This window comes from Bubalus kerabau, chromosome 3, assembly GCF_029407905.1.
Source record: "Bubalus kerabau isolate K-KA32 ecotype Philippines breed swamp buffalo chromosome 3, PCC_UOA_SB_1v2, whole genome shotgun sequence".
NCBI lineage: Eukaryota > Metazoa > Chordata > Mammalia > Artiodactyla > Bovidae > Bubalus > Bubalus kerabau.
In genome coordinates, this window is record NC_073626.1 from 116,095,253 (window position 1) to 116,106,591 (window position 11,339).

Consider the following 11,339-nt stretch of genomic DNA (forward strand, 5'->3'; position numbering starts at 1 on the left):
CTCAAATCTTCTCTACTATACTTCGATCAATGGAGCTGATTAAAACCATGGCTCCTCCAGCATCCACAGACTGAATGAATGGCTCTGACAGATAGATGGATAAGCTGAATACTGGGAAAAGCCCTACATCTTCCTGGAAGGATATGCCTCTATGTTCTACACACACATTGCACACTTCTTTCATAGTGCTTATCTGGCTATGCTCTTCGCTTTCTTATTTATAGTCTCTGCTAAGGCCACAGCTGTACCTTCTTTGTTTCCTTACATTTAGCACAATGAGTTACACTTGGCATATACTTGATAAAAGTTTGTTGAATAGGAAAAAGTGAACAGGTGAAAATCTTAGATCAGATCAGATCAGATCAGCCGCTCAGTCGTGTCCGACTCTTTTCGACCCCATGAATCGCAGCACGCCAGGCCTCCCTGTCCATCACCAACTCCCGGAGTTCACTCAGACTCACGTCCATCGAGTCAGTGATGCCATCCAGCCATCTCATCCTCTGTTGTCCCCTTCTCCTCCTGCCCCCAATCCCTCCCAGCATCAGAGTCTTTTCCAATGAGTCAACTCTTTGCGTGAGGTGGCCAAAGTACTGGAGTTTCAGCTTTAGCATCATTCCTTCCAAAGAACTCCCAGGACTGATCTCCTTCAGAATGGACTGGTTGGATCTCCTTGCAGTCCAAGGGACTCTCAAGAGTCTTCTCCAACACCACAGTTCAAAAGCATCAATTCTTTGGCACTCAGCTTTCTTCACAGTCCAACTCTCACATCCATACATGACCACAGGAAAACCATAGCCTTGACTAGACGGACCTTTGTTGGCAAAATAATGTCTCTGCTTTTGAATATGCTATCTAGGTTGGTCATAACTTTCCTTCCAAGGAGTAAGCGTCTTTTAATTTCATGGCTGCGGCCACCATCTGTAGTGATTTTGGAGCCCAGAAAAATAAAGTCTGACACTGTTTCCACTGTTTCCCCATCTATTTGCCATGAAGTGGTGGGACCGGATGCCATGATCTTCATTTTCTGACTGTTGAGCTTTAAGCCAACTTTTTCACTCTCCACTTTCACTTTCATCAAGAGGCTTTTTAGTTCCTCTTCACTTTCTGCCATAAGGGTGGTGTCATCTGCATATCTGAGGTTATTGCTATTTCTCCCGACAATCTTGATTCCAGCTTGTGTTTCTTCCAGTCCAGCATTTCTCATGATGTACTCTGCATATAACTTAAATAAACAGGGTGACAATATACAGCCTTGACGTACTCCTTTTCCTATTTGGGACCAGTCTGTTGTTCCATGTCCAGTTCTAACTGTTGCTTCCTGACCTGCATACAAATTTCTCAAGAGGCAGATCAGGTGGTCTGGTATTCCCATCTCTTTCAGAATTTTCCACAGTTTATTGTGATCCACACAGTCAAAGGCTTTGGCATAGTCAATAAAGCAGAAATAGATGTTTTTCTGGAACTCTCTTGCTTTTTCCATGATCCAGCGGATGTTGGCAATTTGATCTCTGGTTCCTCTGCCTTTTCTAAAACCAGCTTGAACATCAGGAAGTTCACGGTTCACATATTGCTAAAGCCTGGCTTGGAGAATTTTGAGCATTACTTTACTAGCATGTGAGATGAGTGCAATTGTGCGGTAGTTTAAGCATTCTTTGGCATTGCCTTTCTTTGGAATTGGAATGAAAACTGACCTTTTCCAGTCCTGTGGCCACTGCTGAGTTTTCCAAATTTGCTGGCATATTGAGTGCAGCACTTTCACAGCATCATCTTTCAGGATTTGGAATAACTCAACTGGAATTCCATCACCTCCACTAGCTTTGTTCGTAGTGATGCTTTCTAAGGCCCACTTGACTTCACATTCCAGGATGTCTGGCTCTAGGTCAGTGATCACACCATTGTGATTATCTTGGTCGTGAAGATCTTTTTTGTACAGTTCTTCTGTGTATTCTTGCCACCTCTTCTTAATATCTTCTGCTTCTGTTAGGTCCATACCATTTCTGTCCTTTATCGAGCCCATCTTTGCATGAAATGTTCCTTTGGTATCTCTGATTTTCTTGAAGAGATCCCTAGTCTTTCCCATTCTGTTGTTTTCCTCTATTTCTTTGCATTGATTGCTGAGGAAGGCTTTCTTATCTCTTCTTGTTATTCTTTGGAACTCTGCATTCAGATGTTTATATCTTTCCTTTTCTCCTTTGCTTTTTGCTTCTCTTCTTTTCACAGCTATTTGTAAGTCCTCCCCAGACAGCCATTTTGCTTTTTTGCATTTCTTTTCTATGGGGATGGTCTTGATCCCTGTCTCCTGTACAATGTCAGGAACCTCATTCCATAGTTCATCAGGCACTCTATCTATCAGATCTAGGCCCTTAAGTCTATTTCTCACTTCCACCATATAATCATAAGGGATTTGATTTAGGTCATACCTGAATGGTCTAGTGGTTGTCCCTACTTTCTTCAATTTCAGTCTGAATTTGGCAATAAGGAGTTCATGGTCTGAGCCACAGTCAGCTCCTGAGCCACAGTCAGCTCTTCAAACTCAGACTGAAATTGAAGAAAGTAGGGAAAATCTTAAAGGACAGACAATTCTGGTGTGGTTCACACTAGGATTTTGAATTTTATTTATTTTTTGTTTATATATTTATTGATTGTGCTGTGTCTGCATTGCTGCCCAAGGGCTCTCTCTAGTTGTGGTGAGTGGGGACTGTTCTCTAGTTGCAGTTCCCAGGCTTCTCACTGCAGTGGCTTCTCTTGTTGCAGAGCCCAGCCTCTAGGCATGCAGGCTTCAGCAGTTGTGGTGCACGGGCTTAGTTGTCCTGTGGCATGTGAAATCTTCCTGGATCAGGGATTGAACCTGTGCCTTGGCAGGCAGACTCCTATCCACTGTACCACCAGGAAAGTCACCACACTAGTTTTTAATGTCAGTTTGTTTAATGTGCTATTTTGTAGGCATGCATCCATTCTATAAGTTGGAACTTTCTGTCTTAAGGGTTATACTAAAAGTCGTTCCTTGGAATCATATAAGAGATGACCAAATGACAAATATAAGCAAGTTCCGATGGGGCAACATAAATTATCTCATTTAATTCTCACAACAGTCCTGTGAAGTAGGTGATATCAGTCACACTTTACAGAAGGAGGCCTTGTTTTCTCCATTCAGGAAGAAAACACTGCTCATCATAAAGCTTTATTTTACCTCTGGAATGTTTTGTTATAAAAATTCTTTGCCCTTTAAGCAAGCATTTATTTAGGACAGAAAAGATACAAAGATGGTTAAAACTCAGGTCCTAGTTAATGTTCATCATGTAATTACTAAGAATACATGAGCCAAATAACCAAAAATAAAACATTTGATTCCTGATTACCCCTGGAATTCATTACTTTCTTCTTATTATTAATGACCTGCACTTTCATAGGTGTTGAGATTATTGTTACTTTTCCGAGAGATGTCAGCCATCCCCAAGAAATGGGCCAAGAAGATTTACAAGAAAACAAGTAAGAAGTATTATTTGAAAGGTTAGATTGGAATTAAAGTATATACTTGTGTGGCAACCCACATTCAGAAAAACATCCCCAAGCAGGGGTCATAATAAATAATTTTGTGGCAAGAGCTGGATAATAAAAGTTTCATGCTTTGTGGGCCATATGGCCTCTGTTCCAATGAGTCAACTCTGCAGTTGTAACTTGAATGCCTCCATGGATGGTATAGAAACAAATGGGTGTGGGTATGATCCAATCAAACTACCAAAGTGAGACTGGAGGCTGGATTTGGGCCAAGGACCATCATTTGCTGACCTTGCAGCAGTGCCACTCAAAACAGAGTTCTGAGGTCCTCCTGTTACCAGTCAATAATGAAGTCAGTATAGAACTTGGACATGTAAACCTTTAAAAAGGTGTGTAGCCATTTAGTCAAGTAATTTTATATTTATTGATCTGATAGTGGAAAATTTTTTTATTTTCATGTTTTCAATTTTTGTTTAATGTTTATAGCCATTCACTTTGATTACATTTTACAAAAGTTTCAATCCACAATGCAATGTAAAATTTTAAATGGATTCTTCACCAAAGATAGTTTGAGAAGTACTGGGCCTTTGGAGAATGGTCAAAGGCCTCTGGTCAATGCCTTTGGAGAAGTACAAGGGTGCACCCCCTTATCCCTGCCTTTTCCTCCTCTGATTTCTCTGCTTGAGGAAACAGAGACTGGGAAAACCAAAGTGTGAGTGGCAGAGGGCTGCTGAGGTGGGGAGCAAGTCAGAGAATGGGGAGATCTTGTTCTTTCAGCAATACAGCTATTCCACTCAGCAGTACCATTTGGAAATAGTCCTCCAAACTTTTCAGTGATGTCAGGTGGGCTAAGAACTGGAGATCCAGAAGACATAGGGAATGACTTTTATTTTTTTTTTTTTTTTTTTTAACTTTGTTCTTTTTTTTTTTTTTTTTTATTTTTTATTTTATTTTTAAACTTTACATAACTGTATTAGATTTGCCAAATATCAAAATGAATCCGCCACAGGGAATGACTTTTAAATTAAACTATTTCCTCCCCCCTTTAGTCAGATAACCTCAGGGCATCAGGAATGGACACCAGCACATTCTGTTTCACTTCCAAAAAACATTGAGATGGTGGGCTTCAGAACAAAAATGGTAACCACGGAGCCTTTACTTGCAAAGAAAGAGGAACATTCCCAGGAACTCTTCAATATGAACTTGGGCTTTTCGTTGCCAAGACCTCACTTAGAAACGATAATCTCCAAGTCTGTAGCCAGAGAAGATGTTCCTCACTTTCTGAAGGGGCAGCCAAGGAAATCTGAAGGTGAGTTCATTGAATTATACAGTGATTCCTTTATTCTTTGGTCAATAAATATTTCTTTATTCATCTTTTTCTTGAGAATTTGAAAATCTTTACAGGGAATTCATATTTGGTTGATCATTATCTGTGGGAGCTTTGGGGGGCATACAGTGAGGATACTTTCATTCAAGATTTGAGTTAGCTGTTCTATCTGGCCCAAAACTTATTTACTAGATAGCACACTGATGCCAGCGTTTCCCCTTAGTGCACTGCTGTCTTTGATATCTGCTTAACACTGTCCTAAACCAATTGACCTAAACCGCCAGAGACAAACTTGCAGCCCCAAATTTGGCATTTATTGGCTTATTGCAATGAGGGGCATTGCACAACAGAGGAAATGTCAAACAAAGGAGAAAGAAAAAAAAGCATAATTATGATAGGATTTGGGTGCCAGAAAAGTGAAGTCGCTCAGTTGTGTCTGACTCTTTGCAACTCCATGGACTGTAGCCTGCCAGGCTCCTCTGTTCATAGAATTTTCCAGGCAAGGTTACTGGAGTGGGTTGCCATTTCTTTCTGCTGACCCAGGGATTGAACCTGGGTCTCCCGCACTGCAGGCAGACTACTTACCATCTGAGCCACCAGGGAAGCATTAGGGTGTGAGAGGAGAGCTTAAATGAAATTTTTAAATGAAACAGCATTTAAAAAAAAAAAAGAAACAGTGTTTAAATTTTTTTTAATTTTAAATTTATTGCGGTAAAATGTTCATAACATTAAATGTACTACTTTAACCATTTTTAAGCATACAGTTTAGTGGCATTAAATACATTTACATTGTGGCATGAACATCACCACTGCATCTCCAGAACTTTTCATCTTGTAAAACTGAAGCCTGACAGCCACAGGACTTTTTTTAATTTATGCTTTCATTATTTATATATTGATTATTTTTGGCTGTGCTGGGTCATCACTGTGGCATATGGGCTCTTCATTGCTGTGTCAGGGCTTTCTCTAGTTGCAGAGTGGGGATTTCTCTAGTTGTGGTACTCAGGCTTCTCACTGCAGGGCTTTTCTTGTTGTAGCTCACAGGTTTAGTTGCTCCATGGCATGTGGAATCTTCCCAGACCAGGGATCAAACCCATGTTTCTGACATTGGCAGGCGGATTCTTAACACTGGACCACCAGGGAAGTCCAACAACCATTCAACTTAAACTCTCCTTTCTCCTGTTACCTCTGATAGCCACTGTTCTACTTCCTATCTCTATGAAATAGACTATTCTAGGTCCCTCATAAAAGTGAAATCATTGAATAGTTGTCCTTCCCTGTCTGGCTGATTTCAGTTGACCTGATGTTGAAGCTGTGTTTCTAGAGGCTGTGTGTAAAAGTCAGCATCAAGCTGGACTGTGATATAGACCCAAGAGTCTTATTCCTTGAAATCTGTAAAGTTCACTCCCAGCTCTCCACAGCCTCTGTTCAGCCTCCTCTCTTTTCACTCTTCCTCACCGGACGATAAACATCAGCACCACCAAATGTCTTCCATTCCCAGAACAGATATGTGAATATTTTCACATACTGTTTTTGCCGCTGGAACATTAAGCCATCCTTCAGGTATGCTCTTAGATATGCCTTCCTCTGGAAAGTCTTCCTGAATGTCTCTAAGACTGGGTGAGTCACCATGCCTTTGGTCTCCCATAGGATCCTAACCTTGTCTTCAACCAACACACATCATGCTAAATTGTCACTATCTTTTTATGTGCTGGTCTTCACCAGACGACAAAGGCAAAAACCATCACACCTCCCCACACAAAGCTCCAGATCTGACGTGTAACTATTTAAAAAAATATATTGAATTAGTAGCAACAACAGCAGTAAACATTTATTGAGTGCTTATTACTTCAAGGCACAAATGTTCACTGATATAGCTAATATTAACATGCTTGTTTTATAAATGAGGCCTCAGGAGGTTAAGTGTATGCTCAGGTCACATAGCTAGTGGGTTACAGAGGCTGGGTTCAAACCTGGACCCCCATCTCCAAAGCCAACATAATTAAGCACCATGTCACATGTGTTCAGAGCTCACAACTCCCATCTGAGCCTCACTTTAATTATGAGGGGAAAAAAAGGAGAAACATAGTTTTCTAGAGGAGGTGAGTTTAGAGAAAAGGAGGGGCAGTTGGTACAGGTACTAAGTGGAGAAAGGATAGATGGAGAAACTGAACTGGACATTGTGGAAATAGCATTTCTCTTGGCCAAACCACAGAGAATCTTGAAGATGTAATAAAAGCAGCACATTCAAACAAAAACAAACTGGGTTAGGTCAGTATTCTGTAATGGGGTCTGCTCCATAGGTGTTATGATCTTGTCTGAAAAAAATCAGCTGGGTTTACCAGGCTGGTGTTTGTTCTCTTAAAAAAAAATTTTTTTTGTTTACATGCAATCTTAAGATAATCAATAAATGTTGTTTAAGAAAAATTCAGAAAAGACAGATGAGCAGAAATAAAAAATAAGAAATAAGAAGCACAAATACTGTTTCCGGTTTCTTCTAGAATGCAATTCCACATTTTTAAATAATATGTTTATAACTACAGTGCTTGATTGCTCATAGATATTAGAATTTAAAAATTTAACATTACTATCTGCATACAAGGCCATGTTTGAAATCTTTGTGCTTTAAAAAATTAATATTTCATGTCTCCCTTATTATGACTAGATAAAATATCATTCACAGCTGAGCCCCAGACTGTGCTTTGATGGCATTGCTTTTCTTTTGAGACATTCTATTTATCCTGGCTTTAATAACCGCTTCATTTCAGCATTTGTTTACTTTCTGTATATCTGTCACTAATTCATCCCCATCCTGTCTAATGGACCTGAGAAACGCACCTCAGTACAGGCAACTGCACACCAGGTAATTCATTGGTTTGTTTTGTTTTTGGAGACATTACTCCTGGAACACTCTGCCCTCCTGTTTCACCCTGTGTTCCTTGGTCCTTGGACCTCCTGACCAGCTGTCTCTCTGGGAGTTCCTCACTATTATCCTGGAAGTGCCTTGGCTGTCTGTGTTTGACCCCTGTATGCTGTGTACACAGCTTCCTCTCCCTTGGTTTATACCTCATTTGGCAGGGGGTGGGGGGGTACATAATTTCAGGAGCTTCCTGAAGAAGATGCATGGATTATATTAATGATAGTTTTCACTGTCTCAATTTCCTCTGAGCTTTTTTCTTTCTTTCTGTTTTGTTCTCCATATTTTCATGTTAGAGGCTGTTCCCATATGTCAGTTGATCCTTGGTGATTATTGGTTTTTAAGAGGGGGAGTCTAAAAAGTGCCAGGGGCTCACGGGGACTTGTGGAATGGGCAGAGACGTGAATGGCTGGGTGAGGGATTTCTCTCAGCTAGTTTTCCAGTGAGAAGAATCCAGCCTCCTGCCTGTAGGTTATAAGACTGGAGTGTCACATGTCAAGGTCGAGGCTTTCATTTATCCTCACTTTTTCACTCCAGCACCCTGTTTCTGCTCTCAGCTTTACCTAGCACCTTAGCATCTTTCAGGCTCTTCAGAGAATACACTTCCAGCCAGGAATGGAGAAGAGCAACCCTCAGCTATTGGGGCAGGACAGGGAGTCTGGAATCTACTGCTCGTACAGACTGAAGCAACCCCTTGTTTCAGTCTCACTTGCATCCCCACCTTTAGAGGTGTCTGGTATTAATATTTTCAATTCCTTCTCCTTTCCGGGGTTCTCATTTCTTGTTGAGTTCTCCCTGCTGCAGAGAAAGCTGACAACTCGACAGGTTATTATTTCTCTATATAGTTTTCACTGTCTGAAATTTCACTGATGTCATGCATGTGCTACTTTACCTGCTGGGTTTCTGTTGTTGTTCTTCCTTACCTTTTAATTATTTATTTATTTTTTGTTTGGCTGGGCAACTTGCAGGATCTTAGTTCCCCAACCAGGGCCCCGGTAGTGAACGCACTGAGCCCTAACCACTGGACCCAGGGAGTTCCTTTCTTTCCCTTTAAAAAAAATTAGTTTACCATCATTTTAGTGGAGTTTGTGGAGAGAGAGGAGGAAAGTTTGTACATTCAATCTTTTAACTCATACTTTTAATTCAATACTCTTTTTATGAGACTGACATGCTACCTACTGCCGTAAGGAGGCAAGTTTTGATACACATTTTAAAAGGCTTTCAGTAAATATTATCCCATTACCTTCTGGAAAGATCTTACCTCTACATTCTCATCAGAAATATAAAGAGTGCCTTTCCATCTCTTGTCATTCCTCATCAATACTGGAGAGTATCCCTCTAAATATTTATAATAACTGAAAGATTTTTTAGCTCAGAGGATTGTACCTATGCAGGCAACTATAAATCATATTCCGTTATATTTCTAGTATTATTTTGTAATATATTTTAAAGTCTCAACCTCTAGAATACAACCTCTACGAGGGCAAGAATTTAGTCTGTCATTCACAATTATATTGTCATCATCTGGGACAGTGTTGGCTACTCAATAGGAACTCAGTAAATATTGGCTGAATAAATGGATAAAGAATTGGGGTGGTTCTTTGGCCAGTTGTGGCTAAGCAGAATGCCTGCGTCCTTTCTTATTGGGATCCTCTTTTTAGGTGACCGTTTTTTGCTTGAGAATGGCTTCTCTCCCTGTGATACATCTCAGAGAGATTTCTTGAAGTGAAATTTCGAAATGGCAGCCTGTGCCTAAAAAAGGACCTACAGACATTTTTTTTTTTTTTGCCTTCAGAGTATTTTTAAAAAGAAGGCGAGGGAGATCTCACATAAAGTCTCCAGCCCTCTGGCTTCCCTTGGCAATTGGAAGATCTAGCAGTGCTGGATTACCCAGCCGGAACGGACAGCACCAGCTGAAACTGGGAAATGGATGCCCCAGTAGTTGGGGCACATGATTTTAGTTCACCACTGTCCCTACTTGCCCCACTTCATCCATTTATGTGCTTTCTTCCACCCACTGCAATATTCTTGGGCTTCCCTTGTGGCTCAGCTGGTAAAGAATCTGCCTGCAATGTGGGAGACCTGGGTTCGATCCCTGGGTTGGGAAGATCCCCTGGAGAAGGGAAAGGCTACCCACTCCAGTATTGGGAGTCGCCAAGAGTCGGACATGACTAAGCTACTTTCACTTCAACCCTGATTACATTTGGAGCCTTTGGCTTCAACTTTAAGCTGCGATGGTGAGTGGGGTTTTAGGGACCATTGTGATGTTTTCATAAGAATAAAACAACTAGGTTTTACCCTTCCTGGTAAATTCCATCTCACCCTTCCCTGCGCCCCTTCAGACTTTATGCTCTATCCCATATTTGAGTTCAAACAACAGTTGCGAGACAATAATACGCAAATATTTTCACATTTCTGTGAAGTCTGGGTTTTCTGAGTAAAAAGCATTGGGAGACCAATTTAAAAAAGGATTGAAGGACAAATATGGCTTGGAAATTAGAGATAAGATATTGCTCCAGAAGATCAAGGCTGATTTTGCCAAATGCCATTTGCTTAACTTTCTAGGGTAAGAAACAAACAACCAAGACTCAGAGACACATTTCCCCTTTCTCCTAGGGACATTAGCATACATTTCATAGTAAAGGTCTCTCTTTCTTGGAAGGGAAAGATGGTTCGAACTGCCGACATTCTCTGTAAGCTCTGAGTCTCCTAATTTCAGGGTCTCCTCCTGTGGTGCAATCGCACCACGTGTGCAGGGAAATATCTGGTTCTCATTGCACCAGCTTGCAGGGAAGTGCGGTGCAAGGAACTGGCACTGGGATGAGTCACAGGTGATAAGTGCTCTATTTTCTGATCCAGAGGGCACGTGTTTCCAGAAGGAATATAAATAAAAATAAGTAAATAAATGTCACATGATGTGTGTACAAATGTTATAAATATAAAACATATGTATAACATGTATTTATATAAAAACTAGTATGTTAAAATAACACCCCCCTAAGTGGCAGTAGTTTTGTGTGGTAATTCTGCACCCACCTCCATGTAGATCACATCTGGAAAAAACTTCATTTTACCAACTTGCCCTCAAACCTCAGAGACAGGATCACTCCATCCACATCCCCTGGCTTAGGGCTGACTATGTTCACTCTACTACTAAGAATACCTAATAATAATTACTATTATTTTTCTTGTTACAGAGTTTTCTATCTCTGACATGAAGTATACTAGCCGAAGAATTGAGGTAAGAGTAGTTTTGAGCATTTTTGGCTTACGAATTAAAACCAAAGAATCTTGTCAGAGACAAATTCTATCAAAAAACTCAGAACCCAAATCCTCAGCATATAATCTTGGAAAAACAACAACTCACATATAGTTTATAAAGGAGCAAATAATTTCTGAGAAAATTATATCTTGACGTGTATATATATTTTCTGGGTATAGTTCTCCACATAATGAAGTGAGTAGCTCTTTTGGACATACCTAATTTTTCTTTTTTTAATGCATTGGAAAGTTAGGTGATTCTTTTTCCATGGTAGAAAGATTTCCCCGGTTGTCTCATTTGTAAGTAAGGCATTTTGAAAGAGGCTTGCAGTTCTC

At 40.4% G+C, this 11,339-nt stretch overlaps 2 protein-coding genes across 6 annotated transcripts in view; one reads left to right on the forward strand and one right to left on the reverse strand.

The window, feature by feature from the left end:
* Window positions 1-11,339, reverse strand: part of RAB3GAP1 (RAB3 GTPase activating protein catalytic subunit 1) — a 219,026-nt gene that overhangs the window by 162,092 nt on the left and 45,595 nt on the right. The gene's annotated exons all lie outside the window — the stretch shown is intronic.
* The window catches only part of MAP3K19 (mitogen-activated protein kinase kinase kinase 19), a 41,390-nt gene that overhangs the window by 16,571 nt on the left and 13,480 nt on the right, over window positions 1-11,339 (forward strand). For 4 of the 5 annotated variants that reach the window (XM_055572742.1, XM_055572744.1, XM_055572746.1 and 1 more), the window contains exons 4-6: window positions 3,411-3,489; window positions 4,548-4,807; window positions 10,940-10,983. In XM_055572742.1, coding sequence (XP_055428717.1) covers window positions 3,411-3,489; window positions 4,548-4,807; window positions 10,940-10,983 — 383 coding nt within the window. The remainder of the gene's footprint in view (window positions 1-3,410; window positions 3,490-4,547; window positions 4,808-10,939; window positions 10,984-11,339) is intronic. The other variant, XM_055572743.1, reaches the window with a different exon arrangement.